The sequence below is a fragment of the Vulpes vulpes genome, chromosome 7, assembly GCF_048418805.1.
Source record: "Vulpes vulpes isolate BD-2025 chromosome 7, VulVul3, whole genome shotgun sequence".
Taxonomy (NCBI): domain Eukaryota; kingdom Metazoa; phylum Chordata; class Mammalia; order Carnivora; family Canidae; genus Vulpes; species Vulpes vulpes.
Window position 1 is genome coordinate 100,607,780 of NC_132786.1, and position 15,061 is coordinate 100,622,840.

The 15,061-nt window shown below is 39.2% G+C and overlaps 1 protein-coding gene across 1 annotated transcript in view; it reads left to right on the plus strand.

Moving 5' to 3' along the window:
- DNAH11 (dynein axonemal heavy chain 11) overlaps nt 1–15,061 on the plus strand; it is a 314,532-nt gene that overhangs the window by 59,890 nt on the left and 239,581 nt on the right. The window contains exons 21-28 of the mRNA XM_072764523.1: nt 2,043–2,201; nt 3,111–3,194; nt 4,834–4,992; nt 7,840–7,962; nt 8,938–9,060; nt 10,301–10,525; nt 11,540–11,631; nt 13,184–13,310. Coding sequence (XP_072620624.1) covers nt 2,043–2,201; nt 3,111–3,194; nt 4,834–4,992; nt 7,840–7,962; nt 8,938–9,060; nt 10,301–10,525; nt 11,540–11,631; nt 13,184–13,310 — 1,092 coding nt within the window. The remainder of the gene's footprint in view (nt 1–2,042; nt 2,202–3,110; nt 3,195–4,833; nt 4,993–7,839; nt 7,963–8,937; nt 9,061–10,300; nt 10,526–11,539; nt 11,632–13,183; nt 13,311–15,061) is intronic.

Consider the following 15,061-nt stretch of genomic DNA (forward strand, 5'->3'; position numbering starts at 1 on the left):
TTAGTATATAAGTAATCAGAAAAAATGGTGACTAGAAGTGCTGCTGACTTTGGGGAGCATGATAGTCTATAGACACTTTGAAAATCCTTTTGTAAGACAGGGGCCAAAACATGTTCACAAATGTGCAACTTGAAGTGTATTGCTGAGTTCCCTGGAAAATGAGAGGAAGCTCTTAAAGGGCAGGTTAAAAAATGGAGTAATTGAATCTACGGTGGAAAGCAAAAGCAGAGGCAAACATAGAAGCCTTCACTGCTGTGGGGGCAAATGAAACATTTATACCAGGGTACATGAAGATGCTTGGGAGTGTGAGTACTGCTTACCCAGGGAGCCTAAATGACCATCAGAAGGACAGTACATTAATTGGGGTTGATTACATGTAATATTCATGCAAGGTAGTACTTACACAGTTAGTGGAAATTAAGTTTATACAGCCTCATGAATATGTGAAGTACACCTCAAAAATAAATAAAATGTCTTAATGTAGTGTATAAAATTATTCATGTAAACTTCAAAAACAAATTTTAACATTTTAGCATTTAGCAGTGCATACATATGTAGTAAAAAATTAAAGGGGAATATTAAGTAAAAAATAGGTGGTTAAATCTGTAGTGGGAAGGTGGGAAATTAAAGTGAGGAGGCTATTAAAAGTTACTGATAACCTGGTCCTAAGCTGGATGGTGTGTACACACACCTGCTCCCTTGGATGTGTATGGAACTTTTCATAATAAAGAATTGATAAAACTAAGAGAATTGCAGTTGTAGTTTATAAAGGCATAACTTAAAAAAACAAAGCCCGTAACTTGTATAATGAAAGAGGATGAAAGTGCAGATACTCTTCTTGACATAGTAGGAGATTAGGAGAGTTGACAACTGATGAAGCACAAAAGGAGTAAGTATGTATATTTAAATTTTAAAAAAATCAGAACAACTAAAGTAATATAATACTTGGGTATTGGGAGGAGGATGGGAAAGTACAGACAGTGGAAAAATGATCAAGTCGGTTTTTTTGCAAAGCAGTAACCTAGTGTAATGTCTCCACTTGATAAATGAAGGAGAAGCTTGCGCACAGAATTGAGAGTTAGAGATATGGTGCCCTGAAGACCTGGAGAGAGAACCAGCTACTTCTGTATGGCAGGCTCCTCCATACTTCTTTAACTTTTACCATGTGAATACACTACTATGTTAATAAAAACTAAGATTAAGAGTTGGATTTTTTTTTAATTTTTTTTATTTATTTATGTATGATAGTCACAGAGAGAGAGAGAGGCAGAGACACAGGCAGAGGGAGAAGCAGGCTCCATGCACCAGGAGCCCGACGTGGGATTCGATCCCAGGTCTCCAGGATCGCGCCCTGGGCCAAAGGCAGGCGCTAAACCACTGCGCCAACCAGGGATCCCCAAGAGTTGGATTATCAAGAAAGAAAAGAATGACCCCACTTACCTTTGGCATAACACACACACTGTTCTACAAAGATGGGCTGGTAGATGAGCCTCGGGAAAGATCGTCATACAGTGAAATTTCTCCTGCTGTACTGTTTTTAGCTCCAGTATTTTATTTCATGAATTCTCTTCAGTACATTTTATACTATTGAAAATCTCTGGGATATTTTTTAAATCCAAAACTACTATTGCTACTATTACTACTTCTTTTTTTTTATTTAAAGAAGTGGTTGCTTCTTAAGTGGAAGCTCTAGAGGCTCCCTGTTTTTCCCCCAGCCAAGCCCCCAGCTGTACAATGAAAATCAAGAAAAAAGACTGTTTTTGTAGAAATCTGATGCAAGAGCAAATTTTGCTGAAATATGTATGGGGCATTATTGGTGACATGATTGTGTTTATGACTAGTCTGCTCTCACAAGTAGGCTCATCAAAAACCTACATTTTATCAATAATAATTACTGCTCATTTTTAAAATTTTTGCTTTAAAATAAAGGTTGCAAATGTTGACATAACCAGAGGTGTACAGAACCACGTGGCTTCTCTTTCTCTGGCAATTCATTGGATGTTAAAGGTGTTCGTGTGCATGTGTGTGTGTTTTCTCCTTAGGCAAATCAAGAGCTTGAGTTACTGGAAGAAGAAATGTTACAGGTGCAAGAATCTACCCATCTTTTTGAAGTGGCTCTTCCAGATTACAAACAAATGAAGCAGTGTCGCAAAGAAATAAAATTGCTAAAGGAACTCTGGGATGTCATTACTTATGTTACAGTAAGACACTGCCTGTTTTTTTTTTTTTTAATTTTATTTGGTATAAAAAGGCAATTTTTAGCATCTATATCGTTCTGTTAGGGTTTTATAATTTCTTAAAATATGTGGGCATTATATTCCCTACCCCCTGCCCCCCAAATTAGAATCTGTAGATATCTATTGAAGATTTTTTTCTGAATTATCAGTTGCTTTCCTTTTGGATCTGAATGGAACTGTGTAGTGAGTTCAGATTCTTTTCAGGGATTATGTAGGATACGAGTGAAATTAATATATAAATGTATACTACATGTGTATGTATCTGTGCATGCAAATTTATGTATACACTCCCACTTCATGTATGTGCATATATAATGGAGCTGACTGAAGTTAATTTGTATGCTGTTAATTAAGTCACAAACTTAAGTGAAAAATAAATTCTGGGGAACCAGGTATATTGCAACATGTATTACACATAGTTGCTTTGAAGTTATTTGAAAGCCTTATAGAAATGTATTAAGGAACATAGAATAGAGTCAAAAAGTTACTGAGCATTTTGTTGATAATGGATGAAGATCGCCTTATAGAAGCTCATTTTACGTTACATATAAACTTTAAAAATCTGGTATTTTATGGCAATACGCTTATCAGTTCAGAGTCCTCAGGATTAAATGATAATGATGGTATGTAAATGGAATTTGTCACTGCTACTAGAAATTAATATATCATAATGTTTTCACCTTAAGTTTGACATGTCCTGACAACTTTTTTGTTTTGCTGATAGGGAAGTTTTGACAAGTGCAGTTAATATTTAAATAATTGACTTTTCACTGGATGATGGAATCACTGTGTATCATCAGTTTATATATTTTGCTGTGGAGACTTGCTTTCACCAAATGTTGTTGACACTTTTATCTGCTTGTGCGTTTCCAGAGAAGCATTGATAATTGGACTAAAACCCAGTGGAGACAGATTAATGTGGAACAGATGGATGTAGAACTCAGAAGGTTTGCCAAGGCAAGTTTCATAACTGTCGATTCAACCATTTCTCTTTCTCAGCCCCACCTCCTCCCATCTTGCCTAACCCAGTATCTGGTGTGTTAGGCTGTGTGTCCATATTTACTTCAAATAGGATGATAGGAGACAGTTTTTTTTTTTTTAAACCCTGAGCCAGTTGCATTTCTAATCAAGCCTGCCTTTTTGTGAATGAGTGGATGAAAGCGTATTAGGGCAAATGAATTTATTAGTAGTGTCTATCATCTTGAACTTTCTTTGGCTCTGTAGAATGGAGGATGTTAAGATTAAAAGTACCAGGGTTGAGAAGTTAGGTTTATGAGAGCTTTTGAATTATTTCCGTGGCAACCATTATTTTGTATTAAAAGATATCTTTTGATTCTGGAATTTGGGGCAATTAATTGAAGTATGCCACTTGTGAAGAAATACGGAATACTGTGATTTTTTTTTAAGATTTTATTTATTTATTCATGGGAGACAGAGGCAGAGACGTAGGCAGAGGGAGAAGCAGGTTCTCTGTGGGTAGCCCGATGTGGGACTCAATCCCAGGACCCTGGGATCACAACCTGAGCTGAAGGAAGACACTCAACCACTGAGCCACCCAAGTGTCCCTGATCTGTGTTCTTCTTATTCACTGTTCTGATACCCCAACATGGCTCAGTATATACAGAATAGAGCTGAAGGTCATGCTTTGATATTTAGTCCCCATAGCCATATATGCTCTAAAGAGCGTAGAACCTCTTTGCGTAAAGCCAAAATGCACAGAAGTGAAAGGCAGCTAAAAAGTGGCAAGGCCTTTTACTTTCTTCTCAGAACATCTTTGCTTTAACTCAGTCCTGTGCACAGCTCCTATTAAGTCTTCCCATTTTCCCCCATTTTATCCTTTATACCTAACTAAAGACCCTAAAATAGCCTGTGATTCTTTTGGATGTCAGGGGGTCATTATATTTCATTATTGTGCCTGTCCCTGTATCACTCTTCTATAGTTTATCTCACTTCAGGGGGACACTTAAACCCCCACTCTTGGCTGGAGCTTTTTTTTTTTTTTTTTTTTTTAAACTAGTGGCACTGTTCTCCTTGTGCTGAATTAGCATTTCATTATGGGTTTTCTCATTTATAATTTTTGATGGTTCATGGGCCAGGAAGAGAGCCAAGTCAAAGGGCCCTATTTGACACATCTGAAAATCATGAAATATTTAAGTGCCAAGGAACACACACTCAATGGTAATCGATATTTCAAGGCTATCGTTTACACAGTCAGGTCTCTAGAGGAAGATCTTAGTAATCCAGGTAACAGTTTCCATTTCCTGTTTATTTATATTCCCAGAGGAAACGCTCTTCTTTGTTAACATCCTGGAAATTCAGAGGTTAACTTCCCTACACTGAGTGTCCCTGGGGTTTCCTCATGAGACACCCGGTCAGAGCCTGTGAATAAAAAAACAGTGTATCCAAGCGGCTTGTACACAGAGGACTTGTACAAATGAGTGGATCTTTTTCTGTTTCTCTGGCTTTTGCCCTTAACCAAGGGGCTTAAATGCTTCCACTCTTTCATAATCCAGGGAAAGGTATATTTATTCTTTCATAGAACACAAATTATCAAATGTACTAATATATCTGGGGGTCTGTTGTTTTTTTACTTTAGGAATTCTGGTCACTAGACAAGGAAGTCCGTGTGTGGGATGCTTATGCAGGCCTGGAAAGCACCGTGAAGGACATGGCGGCTTCCCTGAGAGCTGTCATGGAGTTACAGAGCCCCGCTCTCAGAGACAGGCATTGGCACCAGCTGATGAAGGCCACTGGGGTCAGTTTCCTGGGTCTTGTTAATTGAATATTTTTGTGTCTGTAAGGATTATTCCTTGGTTTACGTTATTCATCTGGGATGAGGTGGGATTTGTGAAAAGACTTCCAGTCAGATGTTGGATGTCAGGCTCCTCAAGATAGAACCAATACTGACCGTGCAGAGATCCCCCTTCAGCTCCTGTTGTGGACTAAATGCTCCCTCCCCTGCCCCAATTCATATATTGAAGCCTAAATTTCCATTGTGGTGGCATTTGGAGGTGCGGCTTTGGGGAGATAATTAGGTCAGGAGAGTAGAGCTCTCGTGAATGGATTAGTGCCTTTAGAACTGGATGGAAAGACCAGAAATTTCTACCCTCTACCATTTGAGGGTACAGCAGGAAGACAGACATCCATAAAGCAAGAGAGCCTTCACCAGGAAGCCATCCATGCTGGAACCCTGGTGTCAGACTCCAGCCTCTAAAACAGTGAGCTCGTGAATAAATGTTTATTGTTTAAACCACCCAATTTATAGTATTCTCTTACAGCAGCTGAACTTAAGATGCCCTCATTTTACTGACTATGTAACTTCTTTTTTTTTTTGTTTTTTTTTCTTACTATGTAACTTCAAACAAGACACTTAACTTCCCTATTTTGAGTTTTGTTTTTTATTAATAAAATGAGAGGATGCTGTGTGCTCTCATACATCAGAAGACTCTCCTTTTTTTTTAAAAAAAAGATTTTATTTATTTATTCATAATAGACACAGACACACACACACACACACACAGCCAGAGGCACAGGCAGAGGGAGAAGCAGGCTCCATGCAAGGAGCCCGATGTGGGACTTGATCCTGGGACTCCAGGATCAGACCCTGGGCCAAAGGCAGGCGCTAAACTGCTGAGCAACCCAGGGATCCCCTCAGAAGACTCTCCTAAGGATCAAGTGAGATAATGTGAGGGCCTTGTATATAGCACAACATGGCTACAAAGAGCCTTGGGTATTGTGGAAGGAACCAGAGGGTATAAAAGAGAATTTAGGGGAAGAGAGAATTCTGAAATTGTGACTTCTCCGTACCCCCCTCTCCCTGCCCCTGGTGCATCTAATAATGGTGTCTTTTTTGATGGTCTTTTGATTTTATTGGAAAGTATGAAATTATCCTGTGTTCATGCCTCTTAAGGTTATATTTTCTTGCCTTTCTACATCTTATTTGAGAGCAGATAGACCAACTTTTTACTTTATTTTTCAGAGAAGCTGATCTTTATGAGTTTAAAATACTAAGTCAGCCTGAGGTGTACATTTTCTCCTAGGCAACATTGTGAAGAAAGGCTCTCAGGACTTGAAGACAGAGTTAGTAGAGTAGGGAAGCTGAGGAAGGGGACAGCCTGGTGAAGGGGGGGATCGCCGAGGCTTTATTGGTCCAACCCTACCACTTAACATGTCTGGATTTTGGGCAAGTTACCTGCTCTCCAGACTCCACTTGCCCCCTTTATGAAATAGAACTAATCCTGTTATGCTTCCCATGCAGATGTAGTTAGCACATTGGAAATGAGATTATATAGTAAGTGTTCAGTAAATGGTCCCTGAAGCTAATATTATTATGCTTTCCATAGTCTTTCAGACTTTGGGTATTTAGATTGATACATTCATTCTGAAAACCTTTATTGAATCTTTTAATATATGATAAACCGTGTATCCCCCTTCTCCTTTTCCTGCAATGAGATTGCTCTTCACAGTATCAGGCCTCTGTACAGGCTAGAAAAAGGCACCTCCTTGCAGGCCTTCCTCGGGTGTCAGGGCAGCAGCTAGACTCAGCCTCCAGTTGTTAGCTGGCTGGGTGCGTGTCTGCATTTCTGTGCACAAACTGCACAAATAATCAAGGTGGCCCTGTTAGATATTCCTGCTTATTCTTTTTTTGGAGACAGACCTGGGTCCATGACCTGTCACCCCCGGAGTGAGATCAGAAGTAATGTAGATAGAGGGTGACTGACTCATCTGGTTTGCTCAGGGCTTTGCATGTTTTAGCCCTAAATATCCTACATCCCAGGAAACCCCTGGTCCTGGGCAAACAGGAATGCTTAGTCACCCTATGCAGAGAGGCAGAAGATGACAAGCAATGTCACAGGTTGGGGAGAGTCAGAGAGGGCTATGGCTCTCAAGAGGCAGGCATTGGTTAGCAGCAACCACAGGAAAGGAACGGGCTTCCCTGCACCCATGTAGCAGGGTTGGGTCTTCATGTGTGAGGGGTGTGATTGAGTTTGAGCACTTAGGAAGACTAGAGAGCTTCTTAGCAAATACTGGGGTTGTAGGAAGGGGGTGGCGACAGTCAACAAGATGAGGAAATGTGAATTATTTCGTCACATGGTAAATATGAATAATGACACTATGAGTAAAAATATTTTTTGCCAAGGAACGAAGATTAAATTAGTGAGAAAATGAAGTTAAATCACGGAAGCAACTGGGAATTATGTCCGGTGAATAGAGTACTTGAGGAAGAAAAGACAAATGAGCTACTCCCTGATTCCTGGGATTTCAACCAAATTAAAATAAATGAACACTGTGATTCTCTTTAAAAATGGGTTTTGTGGGCACAGAGATAAGAAATGAGCTGACAAGGGAAGGCTAGGAAACAAAAGAAAGTAGTGGAGTGTGAACATGGCCTGAACCTTGGCCCTAGCTTCTGGTGGCTGATGCCTCAGTAACTATGAGCTTTTTAGCTTTTGTCTTTAATGGTCCCCACCTTCCAGAACTAGAGGTGTGCTCAGCAGCCCACTTGAATATATTTAGCAGTGATTCATTCTTCTGTCCATTAGGCACAAGAACCATTAATACATGTGTAATGTAAATTCTGCCCTTTTCTCTTCCTAATTAGGTCAGATTTTCAATCAATGAAGCCACAACTTTGGCAGATTTGTTAGCATTGCGGTTACACCAAGTGGAAGATGATGTCCGGAGCATTGTGGACCAAGCAGTGAAGGAACTGGGAACCGAAAAGGTGGGGTCTTTGGGCTGTTCCTCTTTACACTGAACTCATTCTGTGCAGTAGCCCCTAAGACTCGGAAATTCCCCTGCCATTGGCATGTGGACAGCTGAGTCCCATTTTCTTCTCTGCTGCTAGGGTGTGTGTGTGACTTGGGCAGGAAACTGAATCCTTCTAAGCCACAGTACACGTGTAAAACAGGAGGATTGGCCCAGGTGATAAGGGTGGTGGTGGTGGTGGTGATAGTGATAGCAGAAAACACATGTCATTTATTTTGTTGCAAGCACTGCTCTAAGTGCTTTAAATTATTTAATCCTGAAGTTGGTAATACTCTTACCCTGTCTTGCAGATGAGGAAACTGAGGTACACCGGGGTAACTGACTTACCCAGGTGCACATTCAGACACTCCAAGCACTGCCTGTCTCCTGCTGGCTGTTGTGTACATAATTTCAACCTGTAGATAACTTTTTTTTTTTGTAGATAACTTTTGTGTTTTGTTTTTTGTTTTTTTTTTAATTTTTTTTAAATTTTTATTTATTTATGATAGTCACAGAGAGAGAGAGAGAGAGAGAGGCAGAGACACAGGCAGAGGGAGAAGCAGGCTCCATGCACCGGGAGCCTGATGTGGGATTTGATCCCGGGTCTCCAGGATCGCGCCCTGGGCCAAAGGCAAGCGCCAAACCACTGCGCCACCCAGGGATCCCTGTAGATAACTTTTGAAGTCCCTTTCTGTTCTAGCATCCTGTTTCAGGGAAGGATATAAAACTCAGGTCCAACAGAAATTTGATAAGTGGGTTTGTTTTTGTGAGATGGAATTCATTCTCTGAATCTCATCACCATGAATTATTTACAGGAAAAAAATGAAGCTGCTAATATTGGATAGCATTTTTTTTTTTAGAATTATAAAAGTTTTCTTTAAAATTTCAGAGGCATAGATGTTCATCATAAATTAAACTTCCATTCACATAACTTAATACTGTTTACATCTAGGCCATTACTGAAATCAGTCAGACCTGGGCAACCATGGAGTTCTCTTACGAAGTTCACTATCGGACGGGCATTCCATTACTGAAATCTGATGAACAACTTTTTGAGACTCTAGAGCACAACCAAGTAAGATGAGTGTTTTTATTACAGATTTTTTCTTTTGAATGACAATTTTAGACTTTTTCCAAGTTCCAGTACTTAATATTTTTTCATTCACTGGGTCTCTCCTTGTCCCGGACTCGGCATGGCACCATTTAGGATCAAAAGACATAAACGCTTACTTTCAAGGAATTTGGACTTGAGCAGGGAGACCGAGATTAGGGCTCCAAGGGTCTAAATGAGAGAGAGACTTTGTATTGAGGAGGGTGAAAGACTCTGGGAGAGCTTTGTAAGTTGGTAGTCAGTAAAGAATGGCAATCAGAGAAGGGTGTTAGAGGCAGTGAGGACAACAGTGGTTGTCAGGGGCTGGGGAGCAGGGAAATGTGGAGATGTCGGCCACAGGATACACATTTTCAGGTATAAGATGAGCAAGTCCTGTGGATCTAAATTATGTCATTGTGACTATAGTTACCAATACTTTATTGTCTACTTGAAACTTGTTGGGAGAATAGATCATAATACTATGGTTATTCTATGGGGAATGGAGATGTTAAAGAACCTCATTGTAGTCACCATTTTACAATATATATGTGTATCAAAGTATCACCTGGTACACTTTAAACTTCTTGTCTATAATAGCTTAATAAAATTGGTGGTAGGGGAGAAGAGTCAAATGTATTAAATACTTAGAGGTGAAAGGGAATGAGAAGAGGCCTTTCTACTCAGCAATTTTCTGAGATTTCAACCTCAGAGGATGGTGACAAGTGCTCATCAGACTGCTCAGCATCAATGCTTGGTAGTCAACCAACATGAGAGGAAAAGTGGGCAGCTGAGGGCTTAGGAAGTTGCAGAGAAATTGGTTTTGTTTTTTCAGTATTGGGGAAAAATACTTATAACCTTGCAATGATTAATATGCAGGGACCCAAAGGAGAGAATGAGAAAAGATGAAGAAATAAAATGTAATTCCTAAAGCTGCACCCTGGAACACAGTATTTTTTTCTGCCTGCAAAGAGAATACATGGCCGTCTTGAGGAAGACACAGGAAATGCAGTTACTTGCATTTATTTTTTTTTCCCCTTGGGAAAAAAAATGCAGTATGAGTATTTAATGCCATTAATTGATTTATTTAGCAAATACTGAATGCCTGTTCCAGGTGTTGCATGCTAGATCATAGGAATCCAGGAAGAAACAGAAGAGGTATGGTCCCTCCCTCATGGTACTTCATCTCCCAACTGACCTGTTATTTAAAATTCTGTCTTTCTCTTAGGTTCAGTTGCAGAGTCTGCTTCAAAGCAAGTATGTGGAGTATTTTATTGAACAAGTGATAAGCTGGCAAAATAAATTAAACATAGCTGACTTGGTCATCTTTACTTGGATGGAAGTCCAGCGAACTTGGTCTCACCTGGAAAGCATCTTTGTTTGTTCAGAAGACATTCGAATCCAGCTTGTGAAAGATGCTAGAAGATTCGATGGAGTAGATGCTGAATTTAAGGTTCATAGAAGATAGACTGTTTTCTATCCTAGCAAGGTTTTCCAAACAATATGAAAATCTTGTAAAGAACCATGATTTGGGGCATTGTATTTATAAAAATACACCTTTGCATTTTAGGAAGTGAATGGGGAAGCTCTTTCTTGTGAAGGGTTAGATAATAAGTATTTCAGGCTCTGTGGTTGTGTATGGTCTCTGTCACAACCACTTAATGCTGCCATTGTAGTGTGAAAGAAAACACATTAAGTAAACAAATGGGTGTGGCTGTGCACCAATAAAACTTGACTTATGGACACTGACATTTGAAATTTCTTATAATTTTCATGTTCTACAAAATATTAAGCAGCTTTTGACTTTTTTTCCACCAGTTAAAAACGTAAGTACCATTTTTAGCTTCTGGCCATATAAGAAGCAGCAGGTCTGATGTTTCCCTTAAACCGTAAGTTGCTGACTGATAACGGTCATCTTAGTGAAGTGAATACTGCAGAGGGCATGCCAGTCACAATACCACTAGTTACCTGTTTATTTCCTAAGAGCCACAGAAAACACACAGATGTGCATATGATGGTGATGAAGGACTTGAAAGGCTTCCAGCAAAGAATAATGGCTATACCTTTTTATAGAGAAATGAATAACTATTTTTTATTCTTATGTAAAGAACACCACCCAGAGGGCTACTATTTTAACTTTTAAGAAAGAAAGAATTGATTTCGTGTTCATCACATTTTCATAAGTGAATGTACTTTTGAAGATTCTGGGTTCTCTATTCTTTTTGTTTGTTTGACGCAGAATGGTGATGATGCCCATCAGATTTATTTTGATAAGAATTGTGTGATTATACTTGGTTTTTGACCTTTAGCTAAAAGTTTAAAGCCAAAGTGAATAGGCATGGTGTTGGAAGTCTCTTTAACTTTACTCTCTTACAGTTTGTTCCTCATTTTTAAATTCCCCAAATGGGTGAAAGATGGAATAAAGTAATTTCTAATATCAATGGCTCCATCTTATACTTTCATACAGGACTTAATGTTGAAGACAGCTAAAATAAAGAATGTTCTAGATGCAACATGCAGACCTAATCTCTATGAAAAACTTAAAGACTTACAGTACAGGTAAGTGTACTATACCTGTAAACTATAAAACTATAACTATAAAGTGATCAGTTTGTTAAATTTTTATGAGATTGCTTTTAAGTATCTTATAGTATCTAGCATCGTGTTACTGTAGATACACCAGTACCAAATTACTTTACAGTCTTGTTTATAGTTGTCTAGTTGCCTTGAGCATAATAGATGGTATGTATATAATGTAAATCAAATACATTTCTCTTTCCTGAAAGGACTATCATAGTAGTAAAATTGAAATATTATCAAGAGTATTAATCACTTCTTTTATTGAAGTATTGTGCAAATATTTATTAAGCGTCTACTCTATTCCAGGAACTTGGATTGCGCTTAGTAATCTCAAGTCGTTTATTTTGTATTTAGTTTATACTAGAAATTATTCTTAGAATGCACGTTAGTACTTAGGAAATCCTTCAGGGCCATTTGTAATTTCGCATAGAAGTCTACACAGCTAGTGGTGGTAAGAATATTCTGGCTTTTGATTAAAAATAGGCAACCAGCTACTAAAAGAAGAGGTTTGTACAGAATTTTGATGACTTTGTATTGCAAAGTAGAGAAGAGCTCTAGATAAAAATGAATATTATGTAAGCAAAATTATTTCATAATCTTGAAGTTTCTAGTGATAAGTTAGCCATAATTTTAAAAAGGTGGATTTGCACGGAATTAAATTATGTAAGTAATTTCTACCCCATGTGGGGCTTGAACTCAGAATCCTGAGATCAAGAGTCAAACATGCTCTCTGACTGAGCCAGCCTGGTGCCCCAGAAGTTAATTACTTCTTAGTGACCTTGGGGGTTTGGGAGTTTGGTCTCTGGGTCATCTCTGCTAAGAACAATAAAGCAGAAATGATTCTGTTAGGACTCCCCCAAATACCAGAGAGAGCTGAAACCACTTGTGTTTTGTAGGCATTCAGTGGGTAAAGGAAGACCTTTACCCTAATACATCTTAATGTATAATTATAATGTATAATTAAGATGTAATACCTAATACATCTTAACCAATGCATTTTGTGCTCAGAATGCGTGATGCTAAACATAGTTGCCCTTGCTGAGTAGGAATGTCATTAAGAAAAGAGGACTGGGGCACCTGGGCGACTCAGTTGGTTAAGTGTCTGGCTCTTGATTTTGGGTCAGGTTGTGGTCTTAGGGTTTGAGATCGACTCCTGCATCAGGCTCTATGCTCTGCTGGGAGTCTGTTTGAGATTCTCCCTCTCCCTCTGTTCCTCCCTCCCTCCCTTCCTCCTTCCCTCTCTCTCTCAAATTAAATAAATCATAAAAAAAAGGTGAGGAATGACATCAACCTAGGTCTAATACTCTATTTAGCCTCAGCCCATGGTATGTGTACCTGTCTCCTCCAACTTGGCATGACTTATAGATTCATCACAAAAAAGATCATAGTGTCAAAGAGGAGGAGTCAGGCTACGTGTTAGACAGTAAGCTTATTGTTGTGAGTGAACAGATGAGAAGAGCTGGTTTTCGTTTTGTTGATGTTTTAATAACTGAATGGACAAGATACTTAAAAAGATATTTCATTCCCATAGGCTTTCTCTTTGTGAAAAAGCTCTTGCTGAGTACCTAGAGACTAAGCGTGTGGCTTTCCCGCGGTTCTATTTCATCTCTTCTGCAGACTTACTTGACATTCTCTCAAAGGGAGCTCAGCCTAAACAGGTAATGTATATTTTTTTGGAAGTCCCCTGTTTGACTACATTAGCTAAGGAATGCTATAGTTTCTCTGTCATTGTCAGATGCCACCTACCATGTTACATGTGTCAGGAACTAGAAAACGGGCAATAAAAATTTGTAGTGCAGCAACAGAGGGATGTCAAAGCTGGTGCTAAAGGAACTAGGTCCATGGGGCACCTGGATGGCTCAGTCAGTGAAGTGTCCCACTCTTGATACCAGCTCAGGTCTTGATCTCAGGGTCATGAGTTCAAACCCCCCACTGGGCATGCAGCATACTTTAAAAAAAAAAAGGAACTAGGTCCTCAGTAAAGGAAAAGGGTGCCAAATGTACAAGGCTTAGGGACCTGCAAGGAGTTATTGGCAGAAACACTGGCTCCAAATACCCCAGAATTCTCAGACAGGGGCTGGAGCATCTGTTGCCTGGTTAACAGCTTTCCTAGGGCAGAAAGGGTCACTTGGAACAAGACCACGGCTGGGTCTCCTACTGCTCCCTGACTCACAAGTCACCTTCATAATGATTAAGTTGGACTGGTCTTAAGTGGTGCCAGCGGTGGACTGGTGTCTTGTCGTGCTCATCATCCATGTAACCCTGTAACGTAACCCTGCCTGTGCAGGAACAGCATAACACCCATGACAGTATTTAAAGCAAATAAAAACAGCTGTTATCTTTTGTAATCTGAGGGTTCAGATCACAGAACAGACTTGGTACCAATCCCAAAGCACTCCTTCCTGTAAACATGGAGAGGATGTTGCCTTGGACTTGCATCTCTTCAGTTGCTCACATCCATTTAGGTATTTTCGTGGGGACAGCTGACATAGGCTCTTCCTTCTAGGATGGACTGTATATAAGATTATTGCAAAGCTATAAGTTGTGCTTTATCATCGAGGATTTCTCTCCGTGTTCTTTCTCTAGATATTTTTATGCATTGTCTTTGGAATATGTATCTCTTTACAGTTTGCTGAATTCTACTGTTCTTTGGACATGGTGTTTATCGTGATTATTTCTCTCGGATTCCTCATTTCTCTCTGAACCTAAATTTGATGGGATGGCTCTTGTTGGTGGCAGTCATGCTATTAATGACAGACTTGTTAGTTGAACTTGGGCAGTATTTCCAGAGCCAGCCTCAGTTCCAGTTTCCTATATCTGTGCTAACTTCCAGATGGCTTTGTAAATAAAATCCCTTTGATTACATTGGCTAGCAACTCCATATATCCATCTCTCATTTACGTATCACACAATTGGATGTTTGAGGTGTTTTTGTTTTGTTTTGTTTTTTAATTAGTTTCAAAGAGAGTGGTCAGAATCACACTTAAGCTTCAGTAGCCTCCTGGGAACATTCTCATGACCAGCAGCTGGACCCTTGCACATGACTGAGATAGACGGTATCATATTCCATTACAGGTATATGTTCCTAAAGATTTTCAAATCCAAAATACTTACAATTCTGAATTCTCAATGCATAAATTAGAAGAGAGATGCATACATTGTAAATGGGTAACATTGTTTTTCTTTTATTTACATTCTTTAAACATAGTAAATATGTGTGTGACTGGTTTATTGAACAGTATTAATGACAGGGAATACAGACATGAAGAAGTGTTATTTTTCTATGATTATTAATCACAAATGTGCCCTGGTATATGCCCTTGAACTGAGTAGCAGACCCCTTCATAACACTCTGGGTAGGTATCTTACAACCTGGTCTCTTTTTCTTATTAAAAAGAAAATAAACCAA